The sequence below is a fragment of the Solea senegalensis genome, unplaced genomic scaffold (genome assembly GCF_019176455.1).
Source record: "Solea senegalensis isolate Sse05_10M unplaced genomic scaffold, IFAPA_SoseM_1 scf7180000014859, whole genome shotgun sequence".
Taxonomy (NCBI): domain Eukaryota; kingdom Metazoa; phylum Chordata; class Actinopteri; order Pleuronectiformes; family Soleidae; genus Solea; species Solea senegalensis.
The window spans coordinates 43,408-55,727 of record NW_025321155.1 but is presented as its reverse complement, the minus strand read 5'-3'; the positions used below and the strand labels follow the sequence as shown (position 1 = coordinate 55,727).

The 12,320-nt window shown below is 39.7% G+C and overlaps 1 protein-coding gene across 1 annotated transcript; it reads left to right on the top strand.

Annotated features, from left to right (window-relative positions):
- Positions 1-342: 342 nt before the first annotated feature.
- On the top strand, positions 343-12,320 carry LOC122761669 (mdm2-binding protein-like; the record flags this gene model as incomplete). Its single annotated transcript, XM_044016905.1, has 15 exons — positions 343-437; positions 578-644; positions 827-944; positions 1,392-1,571; positions 2,609-2,722; positions 4,465-4,632; positions 6,588-6,681; positions 6,774-6,929; positions 7,222-7,317; positions 7,484-7,747; positions 8,171-8,331; positions 8,997-9,103; positions 11,521-11,634; positions 12,034-12,099; positions 12,207-12,320. Coding segments are annotated over 15 exons (1,851 nt in total), but the record flags the coding sequence as incomplete, so codon positions are not given.

Genomic DNA, 12,320 nt, shown 5'->3' with positions numbered 1-12,320 from the left:
GGAGATTTAACCAGTGGTCATTAAAACCTGCATCTACTCTTATTATATAGGAATCTGTGAGAAATGGGTCAGCACTAAAGTTCAATAAATGATGAGATTTGTATTTCACTCTTTGTGCTGGATGTGTGTTTTTTTTATGCTAATGTTTTTCCATATGTCACATATACATTATGAATTTCCTCATAACAATGAGCTCATTTGATAACTAGGACAAACACTAAGACCTATACGGTTTTATTTCTTTACTGACATGAGGAATGACATTATTGTGTTATGTCTGTTTTTTCCCTGTTTTTTTCTTTCCTTATTTTACTCTCTTTATTTCTTGTCCTGTGTTTGCAGGTCTTTCATTACTACGCTCCGGCTTTAGACTTGGTTCAGCTGGTTAATCTGTCAGACCTGCCCAGCTTTGTGATGTCCAGCTCCTGTTTTGAACTGTATCCTTAATTTGAAATCCGTCTTGAATGTAAAAATTATGAAATTGTCTTTTTTTGTTTTTACTATTATTAATGTTCCTAATGGATGTTTATAATTCTTCTTCTAAATGGCAAACAATCCCTTGACAACTGACAAACAGAGGCCTGTGTGGAAAGTCAGCAAAGGCTAAACTTCTGCTGGACCAGCTGAGGTCACTGCGTGGACAGGTATCAGCCATAAGATGTGCTCTTATAAGTACGACAGTCTGGTGCAGGATTCAGGCAAACATTTTATTTAGTCCCCAGTGTAATGTTTATTAGAGGGTACATATGCTGCTCTGTCTCTGTCTGATTAATGGGTCTGAAAGGACTGTGTGTTCATGTTCAAGCAAATGTGTTTCTATCTTCAGGTTGGGGCATTGTTCAGTCTGTCCTGTGTAATCACTCCCATCACCCAGGCTGCAGCCAGCCAAATCAGCTCCCAGCGCTGGAGGGAGTCTATAGACCGGAGGCTTAAGTCCATACCTGGTAAGATCCCTGTCGCATTAAATGAACGGTCTTTTGGCAACAACAACATTTTGGAGCCATATTGTTGTATGTGGTGATTTGAAATTGTTAAATGGCACTTTACTCATTTAAAGTAGATAGTAAAAGCCTTCCACTGAAGAAGGAATCTTGGACATGGGACATAATCAATTATGTACCATGTACAAATGAGAACAAGACATAACTGATATATGCATGCTTTTGAGGAAACTGATCTCTGCAGAAAATAAAAATCACTTTTTAATACACTTGTTGATAATTCACAATTTATGAGGTAGAAGTAAACATATGAAAGAAAGTGGCCAAGCTAGGACAAATGAGATATAAACTATGCAGAGAGAGCCTGAGATATGAGATGTTGCACAACAAAAGCAGTATATATTGCTGTTGTTGGTTAACTGTTGATGTGATCTCTACCTCACCTTGTAGTGCCTGATGTTGAGGTGAAAGGTGAAAGTGCTCACTTCTTCCTGTTGGTCCAGGGAGCAGACGATACTGGGTTTGGATCCTGCAGGGTCAGGATGTTGCACTCAACCAGTCAAATTAATGGAGCAGCTGCCATGGCAACCCTTACGGGGTTGATGAGAGAGAAGTGTCTTTCTTCATCAGGTAAAATGTGTGCTCTTGATTCTACAGCTATGTTTTTGTGTCTCTCTAACATGCAACTTGTCATATGATGGTAAAAAAGTGAAAGGTGATTTAGGTTAAATGATGTACAACGGCATCATTTAACCTAATGGCAATCCCAGTTCAAAACACTACATGGGGAACCCATGGTGCTTCCCTGTACAGGACAAAAGTATCCACATGTCTGTTGCGGTCTGTTGTCAACTTCCTTTTTTTTTTTTTCAGTCATCTATATTTTAACACATCTCCACTGCACACCATCATTTTTCTTTTCTTTTTTTGTCTGGTTGAGACATTTTGAAATGAATACTGAAGCTTTGTTGGTTAACCCACTAACTAGCTCCTGTTGTACTGCATACATATTTAAAGAGAATAATTCTATCATTCCATCTTTTTGATGCTTTGGGACATTTCATGCTACTTTGGAACAGCAGTTTGTTTCCTCTTCAAACATCCTTTTGTCTTAAAGCTGCTCCTCAACTTGATTGGAGCAGAGGCCCTTGTGGCGTCTTTGTCAGAGGTTGAGTGCCTGTCATTGTTCAGCACACTGGTCTGGTACAAAAAGAGATTTTTTTCATTTGAGCTACTGCTAACATGGTTTTGTGCGTTTTACCCTGTGTTCTCCGAGTGTTCTCTTGAGACTTTTAAAAGAAATCTTTTTTAATAGAATAAAAAGAAAGGGTTTTGGGATTATGTTAGGAGTGAATTTGTGGAGTGGGTTCTCATTCTTAGCATTCGTTTCAATGTCTTGCTGTGACCTAGTAAGAGATCTCACTCATGCTACTCAGAGAACTGGGGTTAAGAGAGTAACCTAAAGCTATGGGCATGTAAGGCAGGCTTCCTGTCAGATGAAGTAATCTGACTTTTACGTGAAGTCGGTGAAGTACCACCTGTTGACCTTGATCTCACCAGACAATTATTCAAATGTTAAATTCCTGTCCGAGCAATTCACCGTTGAGTATAGCAAATCATTTTGTCATTTTCTCCCTTCCTTCCACTGCTCCTTTCTCTTTGATCAGGAGGCAATGTAGCCAAGATCCTCAGTACTCTCCCTTGTCTCCAAGGAGACGGCCTACTGAAGAGAGAGAGGAAGGTGACCCAGGTTCAGGCTCTGGTACTTAAGGAATATCGCAGTAAGTGTGACATTTAAAAATCTCCTGAAATTGAAAATAAATCACTGCACTGTACTTTACTGTACCGTGGCTCTGGGGGGGGGGGAAACTGAACATTATGAGCAAATTAAACTGCAAACAGTCCAGTGAGACAGAATTTCTCCAGTTTTTTTGTTGTATTCTAGGTTTACTTAAGTACTTTTTAATTACTTTTTAAAAGCTCTCAGCACAGCATCTTAACTTCACTGCGATATGTCAATTAAAAACATATTACACCCAAGCAGGGTGACCTATGGAGACCCCCTCACTGTGTGTCAGTAGAGGAGACATTGGATAATGGGAACAGATTTATAAACTAACTAATCACTGTGGTTTCCTCAGGAGGAACATCACTTGATGCTTAAAAACAGCGAAATGCAGGAAAAACTCTTCGCTCATTTTTTACTGAGGATGGATTTATTTTAGAGATAATCTAGTTAATCCTCAACTGACCTTTATCTTGGCTGGTGGTTTAGACATCCTTTACGCCCTCCTTTAATTAGTACTTTTCACTATATTACTGTTATTTTTCCTGCATGTCACAGCCACTGCAGCTAAATATTGAATTAGAATTTTAATGGGGAGTACAAAGCACATGCTGTACAATTTGCAGTGTCATTGAAAAGGAAATATCCTAGCGTTTGCTTGTTTGCTAATTTCTTCAAAAACGGGTTACAAAACACTGCATTAGTCCAATTGATAATGTCAGATGCTAGATGTTGAATGCTGACTGTGGAGAGAAAACTCCATCTGTAAGTGAAACAATATCATAAAATGTGTTCTTGAGCATACACAGTGCTTACAACAAAATGTATTAGACCACCACCCAAAGCATTGGTAATTATCAAAATGATTGTTTTATGTTTCTGTAATGGTTAATACACCAGTGTGTAGAGGCTCTTTAACCAAGATGATATAATATTTTTAATGTTGTTCATGAATTGTCAAATTTAAAAATAGGAAAGGATATTATGATTAAGGTGTGAAATTGCAGTTATTTACATGAATTCCTGAACAGAGAAATTAGTTTTACTAGTTGAGTATATGCACTTGTCTTTGGAAAGTATGAATTTCATTGCAACATTCTGACTTGGTGTTAAATCAGGAAAAGACGCGTCCTTATAAGTTTCAGTAGTTAAAAGTACTGTTTTTAAGTTTTTGAGATTTGTTGTGCATGTGTGTGCTTGCCTGCATATGTGTGTGAAGGTGAGAGAGTTGATGCAGTTCTGAGTTTTCAATTGTTTGTTAAAATGAATATAGAATTCTTAACTATTACTTTTTATCGTGAAACTTTATCTTACAGATATGGTAGATAGTGTATACTGGGTTTTCTTATAGACATTTCACTTCTTTATTAAGAGGCATCTTCAGAATGAGAGGTGAAACCTGACCTGCCATTTTGACAGTAATAAATCTCTTTCACACAAACCCTTATCCATATCATTTCAACTGCCCACCTTTGGCCCCTGTGATGTCATCACAGCCTTGGGCATTTTTATTATGTCAGGCTAATGACTAACAATTACCCTATGTAATGATAAAATAAAGCAGAAAAATAATACAAAGAAAGAAGCGTCCGTTTGGCAGGAGACTCCAGTCAATAACCCACTTACAGAGTATTATGTAATGCTATCACAGATTTCAAAATCCTCCACCTGAGTGTTTGTGTCCCAGTGAGCTATAAACTAAAGTCTACTAAATCCAGCCTCTTTTTGTGTCTTTAGGACAGAAAGAAGAAGAAGAGGAAGAGTACAACTCAACTTCAATACCCATCAATGATGTGAAGGCCATTTTAAGTCTGGCAAGGGAGCAGTATCTGAACATGCTGGACTCCACTCTGCTCCCGGCTGCCGCCTGTCTGACCAACAAGCAGGGGACTGCCAAAAAATCAGGTATGAAGACTGGGACAAAAATGTACACCTGCTCAAAGCTAATAGGTTAATCACAGAATATAGTATTTATAATCATTTATTCAATTTGATTGGTGGTTTAAATGTATTATTATATTTAATTAAAACAAGCTAACTGATGTTTTTGCTTCTTAAAGGTGATGTTGTTCACACTCAGTTACCTAAATACATATTCTGACTTGACTGTGTATTGCATTAGTATTCACGACATGCACATTCATAGGATGACATTTTCAGGAAACGGTGCCAACTAATACTATACAGAAAAATTGTTGGCAGTGAAACAAGTCCCAGGCCTGCAGCTACATGTGCACAGTATGGGCGGCGCTGCTTTTAAAGGTTTAGCTGTGGGGCTCACAGACGTGCGGGTTTCATGTCATAAATATCTTGACATTATTTGCCAATTATTTTTTGAGTTTAAGCACAACATTTTCCGTCATAATCTTTAACTGTCAGTGTTTACTGGATTCAGGCTGTGTTTCAGCATGTGAAAAAGTATTAGATTAGAATAGGCAGCAAAACTGCCATTTGTCTCCAGACTTGTGTACATTATGACTTTTGTGTGCTACCACTTGATTTTATGTTCTGTGCCAGTTATACATGTAAGCTCTCCAGAAGCTCAAACAAAGGATATACATTGTAAAGTGGAGACACGGCAAGCTTCAAAAAACAGAAGTAACTCTAATTATATGCAGCATGTACAGGCAAATAGTCTAAGGTGCATCATTTGTTCCGTGATGTGTGCCCACCTTCTGGTCTAGAAATGTCATTTGCAGCAATAAACAGCATCCACAATCTATAAGGAATGCCTTGGATTTGTGTATCTGTATGGCCTGTAGGTGTGAATGACTGTGTGGGCTGTCAAGCTGCTGGCAGAGAGCTTCATTCTCCTCATACAGTATAATGTACTTATGTCCTCAGGTCATTAAGTACATGCAACACACACTTCCTCTGGGGGAACTTGCTGCATACAGATGGATCACATTCCATCTGTACCCAAGAGACAACATATAATCTGTCTACCCAAACACAAGAAAATTGCACATTTACTGATGTATTGGGTGCATAGATTTGTTCAGGGTGCAGTCTAGAGTTCACTGTGTTGACCTGGCTCAAGTAAAAGCATCTTTAACTCCTACACTTCATCAGACTGTACGAGCTGCCTACATTTTCTGGTGTATAGGTAGAAAGGGTGCTATAGGTTTGTTTATTTATTAATGCTTATGCCATGCTCTAATTGTTGCTCAAGATTAGCCGGGGAAACTTGTTTCTCCACAAAAACAGTCTCGCATATTTCTTCCCTTCTGTGTTTTAAGCTGTTGTGCAACTTTTATATATTAACAAATGTCCCTTATATTCAAGCCATTGTCACAGGAGTTCACACAACACGGACATGACTCTCTCTCTGTTTCTCACTGTAGCAGTGTTAAGATATCGCTTAGTCTGCACACAGGAAGTGATTCATTTTATGTCAAGACAGACTCGGGCAGTAGCAGCTTTGCACTGGTAATGCTAGTTTGTTGTACTGTAGTATGACAACAAACTAGCAAAGAAGCAACGCACAACACAAAGAAGCGCCCATGAAACGTTCCTGAAGTTAATTCTACTCCTCATAAAACACAGTTGTTTCCACTAAGTACTTGACACTGAAACCTTCATTTCTGAAGGAAATGTCATTTTAAAACTGCATACATGTTTCCCATATTTTGTGGATGTGTTCCAAAAAAAGGTGATTGAGAAATAACTATACTCTGTGGTCATTATAAAATTGTTAAAACAACAAATGTAATAGACTCCTGCACAGTTCTGTATCATTTCAACCTCCTCTCTTTTCACATCAGCTACTGTACTGAGCTCACTGGCTGCACAGTGTATCTGTGTTATATAATTGCATCCTAATATATTTAACTCTAACACTTGTTGCTGGGGCATTTTAGTTTTTCAGACTGTTTCCCACCAGTCGTCTGAGTGGCCTGAGAGGAGCGTCCTCCACAACATAGAGAACCTGCTGAAGAGACGACAGAGGAAGAGGTAAGTGGGATTTACTCTGTGTGGCGATGCCTTTATCTAGCATTATTGATTCATAATTTTCATAATGCGTCTGATTATCACTGTTGTTTCAGATTTGGACTGTTAGGTCCAGGCTCCAGTGACAGCCTGCTGGGTCCCAAAGATAGTCAGAAGACATCTGCTCTCTTAGATGCCAAGGAGCTTCTGAAACACTTCACATCTGATGGTTTGCCTGCTGGGGAGCTACAGCCACTGGCTATCAATAGAGGGTAGGTTCTGTTGTCATGTTTGGCTCTGTGCTAACATAGCAGTTTTACATCAGATTAAAGTTAACAGCTAGAGGCATTACTGAATGTATGAGGCCATAATGAGGATTCTATCATAATCATTAGCCTTTTCTGGTAAGTTAACAACCTTCTAATGAAAAGTAGTCTCATATACGTGTGTGTATTAATGAAGAAAATATCACAAAGAGACTAAACATTGACTTTAACAAACAATTAATTTACTTCTCCCTCTTTTTCCCCCACTGCCACTTCCCTTTCTCCCTTTTCTGTTCAGTACTAATGTGTTTCAGTTGTCACCAGACCTCTCTCCGGGGAGAGCAAGCAAACTGCCCTTCGACAAGGCCTCAGCGTCACATTACCATGGCATCGAGTAAGAATCTTTAGGTGCTAAGCAGCTAGTCAGCCATAGTAATTAGTTATTTGCAGTACAGGATGAGTGGAAGCTCAGCCTGTAAATAAAAGCCACCCTGGTCTCAGTTGTTTCTATTTTTTGTGTAATATTACTACTAAAAAATGTATTTAAATTGTTTATCTAGATTCTGCTTGGACAATCAGCGGTCTTTGGATCGGGACCAGGCCTTTGTGAGGCTCCAGTCCCGCCTAATCCGGCATGAGACCCAAAGTACCTGCACCAAAGAGCCATGTGCCCTCCCCATCGCCCACAGTCCCGCCCCCTCCCCTGCCGTGATGTCGGAACCAGGAAGTGTACCTGACGGAGAGAGTCTGCAGAATGCTGACGTAGCACGACTCAAGCGTAGATCCTGGGACACGGACATTGTCGGTGGTTATTCTCGCAAGAGGTACGATGATGTTGCATTTAATGTCCAGTGTACTGTGTAACAATGAGAGGATGTCTAATGTCAGTGGCCTTTGCATCGCAGAGCAAAAAGAATGGCGTTCTTCATAGTTTGCGCAATGAGCTTTGCTTCAAAATGGTGTGGTCTGGCTGATTTGACAATTTGTGCTGTTATAGAAACGTGGCAGTGCACGATAATGGTCTCTGTAGAAGTTGCTGCATCAAAACTATGCATTAAAGGCTTATTCTGAGGCTATGAAAACCAAGTGGTTTTTATTTCATAGCAATTATGCGAACATAAACTTACCTGAATGTTACACTCTGGTCTGTTTTATGTCCACAAACATGTATGTATGATCTGTAAGGTGGTAGATGTTCAGATTTGTAACCTTTGCTTTGTCTTCTTACGTCCATTTGACTGAGGTAGGCTGGTGAAGTCTGAGAGCAGCGACTCGCTCTGTTCTCAGAGCAGTGGTAGCAGTGGGACGCACCCTGTCATTAGGTCTCTCAGACAACAGCCAAGCAGATCCCAGTCCACTTCTGCCTCCATCACTGCTTCTTCTTCAGTCACCAGACGGACATCCTCGGGTAACTTTTCCTCTTTCTATCACACAATGGTTTTCATGAAAGCACTATTTTAGGAATGCCTTTTACATGACTTTATATAAACTAAGCTATTTTTCTCGTGTGCTACATAACAGGTAAATTACACACAGGGGAGTGTTTCTAAACCCCCAAATTTATGGGAGCTACAAAATCAGCATCTGCACCAACAGGGTTGTGATTATAGCGTCCAAAAAGTACCAGTTATGTTAGGGGTCATATTATCACAATGGTGCCATTGTAAAAGTTATTAGCAACATCTGCGCCTGTCTTATTACAACATGACAACCCCTGAAATTTATGTTGCTCCACATCCACCCACACAAGTGTTTTGATTAATTCTAGGTGTTTAAACCTTAGCTTAGCGACAGTAACAATGCTGGATTATCTTAGGTCACAAAATGCTATGTGCTGATTAAAATGATACATGAGTCAGAGAGATGTTAAGAGACTGGCTCAGGCTGCACACACCCAGTTAGTCCTAAGAAGATGTGTAATTACAAAAATGATGAGAAAACATCTGTGTTTGTGTGGAGACTGAACATTTCATTTCATTTTATGCCACATTATCTCCACGGTAAACCTGTTTTAAGCATGTACTTGTTCCATGTGACTATGCCTATTGTTAACTGTTAACTGTCCTGGTTCAGTGACGCTCCCTGCTGCTGATAAACCTAAAGCTCCACAGCAGACACAACATGTTCAGTCAGAGGAGAAACTTGCTGCCAAAGAGTCACGTTCTCAGAAACACAACAGGGTAAGTATGCGTGGCTCATTATGTGAGTGGTGGCATGTTTTATTAACTTTACTGTAACAAACACACACTCTGCATAAATGAAGAGTTATTGTAACCATAGAAACGAGTTTTCATCACACTTGATTGTTTAGTGCAGGTTTATAAAAGAAATGAAGATCATTTATTGTGGTCTCCTATTGTTAATGTGGATTTAAATTATGTTATTTTCTTCATATGCTGACTATTTTAAGTATGTGTTCTGTCAAAGGCACTAAATCATATTCTCGTGGTAATTTGACTTGAGGTTAGCAATTTCCATAAAAAATACTGTACTGAAAAACTACTTTGACGACTCATTAGCTGTATATTTGTATAGGAAATTGTATGACTTGCAGTTGGTGTTTAATTTTAATAGCTCTAGGCCTTTCGTTTAGCATGCTTTGATCAAGGATATGATGATGAAAGCACTGATGCCTTAAATGAGGAGAAGAGCAAGTGTTTTTTCTCTCTCTCCTTCCTCACTCACTCTTTTAAAATGGCATCTGAGCATGTATAAACTAACTCTGCTTCAGCTGTGTAAACTATCTGGGGTCATATTTTCACAATGGTTAGGGCCAAACAAGCGAGCAGCTGAGTTTCTTTGCATCTTCCTCGGTTTGACAGGCTGACGTTGCTCCCATGTGGCTCGGCAAACTTGAGCTGCTAATGAAAGCAGGAGTGCTGCGCTGCCTTCAAGGTGCCCTCTGGAAAGTGGCTGTTGCTCGTTCCTAAAGTCCCATCACACAGTACTATCATGATACAGCACTAATGATGGAAATGGATATCGCTGCCTGTGTTCCTTATGCCACTGAATCTCTACATTATGCTCTGTCTCCATCGTGGTACGGTTCAGTTTGGCACTGGGGCTGAACGATTTTGAAAAAATATCTAATTGCGATTATTTTGACAGGAATTGCGATTGAGAAATGATTTGCGATATCGGAAATGCTAATTTTTACATCGTTATTCTCATTTCCAATCGAGAAAACGTATTCAAAATAATTACTGTGCAGATCTGTGAGAAGGAAAGATGTTCCTTTCAGTCTGTAGAATAAGATGTGTATAGGGCAAGACAATAATTAATCCAAAATTATATTTAGACACACATATCATTTTGGCTAACAAATGTTGCGCCTCCTGTGATTTGAAAATGTCAGCCCTATTTGGCACAGTGTGGTACAGTTTGTAATGGTAAAGGCTGTTGACTGTGCCCGATGGCGGCGTTACAGACATATACAGTGTGACATTGTGCTGGTGTGACACAACAATGTGACACAACAGACAAAAATGGAGGACATCCAGGAGCTCTTTTTGTTCTTGCTCGGTTTGTGGTGTCTCAAGAAGACGCCCCGCTTTGTACGAGGAGGACAGAGAGCGGGCGTTGAGGAAACACCGGTCGCAAGGGAGCAAAGTTTTTCTGCTGCTTAATCAGCCGACTGTCGTGGGTGGAGCCAGTCTAGCTCAAATCACATTTCTAGTTAAGCTGTCAAGATCAAAGTAAATGGTTTGGCAAGTGCAATGAGGTTATAGCTGACAGAAGCAAAGTCAGGAGTTGGCCGTACACACAGCAGTAGACCGACAGCAGGACACTCCGCTAAACACACACATGCAAGCGCACACACGCACACGCCGTTCCTATGACAGGTGATCATTTTCATCAGCTCCACCAAAGATAAATGCTTTGCATGTGATCACTGTGAACATGTGGGCTGCATCATAATGCTGCAGAAGCACTTAAACAATTACACTATTACCACATCACCTGCTGTCTGTCTTAATGCTCACACACACACACACTCTTTCTTGTCTCATGTACGTGTATGAAAAATGAGAAAAACGTGGACACAAGCGTGTATACATGTGCATACACAAACGCAGCGTTCCATATGGTTCCATGCATGTACAGCTCACGATCTGCATCCCAACTTTGACTTGTTCTGATTTCTGATTATGCAAACAGGCTTATCATCCAAACACTAGAGTAGGAAAGAACAGTTCAGAAATAATGATGGCAGTAGAGTTTATACAGCACAGAGATTAAAAGCTGCCTCTTTGTTTTTTCCTCTTCTGGAGAGACTGAATGGCACCAGTGATTCCTCACAATAATTTATTGTTTTTCTCAGAACAGTCGCAATGACAAGATTAATGATGGACCTATTTATTTCAGGAACGTGTTTTCCCTGTCAACGCTGCCAGTGAAATATTTGTATGTTTGTACCATCGAGCGCACACGTGGAATGTGAAGACATAATTCTGTTCAAGGGCATTTCCCAGGACGTTTGATGACCTCTGTTTTTAAGAAAAAGGAGCTAAAGCTAAAATGAGTTTATCTGAACCAGTTAATTGTCGGTTGGTTTGGGAATAAACACAACTGGTTTTTTTTCCAATTGTTTCCTCAGATGTTGCAGGAAGTTGTAGCTAAAACACTCAAACTCCACGGGATCAACACTGAGCACGAGTGCTTTGACGCCTGCAGCAAAAGACTGTTTGATATCTCCAAATTCTATCTCAAGGTTGGTCTCTACACTGGTGACACACAGTCAGTGCTGTCCTTTCATTTGACCGATTGTTTGTTTGTCTCCGAGATTATATGAAGGAATATCACATTTTCATAATCATACACTCAGAATTTGGGGAAAATTGTCGCATGAAAACATTTTCACTTTTATTAAAACTGTAACCTTTTAGCTGATCATCTCCATAAAGCACTATCTTGGTGAAAAGATAGTGATGCCACGAGTAGAACAACCAACACCCATGCTGGTTTAAACACATGTGTCAGTTTGTGACAGGTTCACAGAAGAAAGCATCTGTGCAACACAAAACAATCACACAAAAAAACCCCATAAAACATGTGTGTGAATGTACCACACTATTTCAACATGAGTGATATTGTGTTGTTTGATCTTAAGGATCTTAAAACCTCTCGGGGCCTGCATGATGAGATGAAGAAGGCAGCCAGCAGCAACGTCAAGCAGGTAATCTAAACATAAAGAGATTCTCCATTTGATTTATTTATTTATTTATTTATTTATTTATTTTAAATCTAACTTGCTAATAAAAACCACATTTTCTGTTACCGAAGGTCATTGACTGGGTGCTGGAGAAGACCTCGGTCAAGCGAAGACGGCCTTGAAGCCTAAGTGGAAAAAATATTTCATTTTTAAATCTTTGGAATTTTTGCTTTGTGAACCAAGTT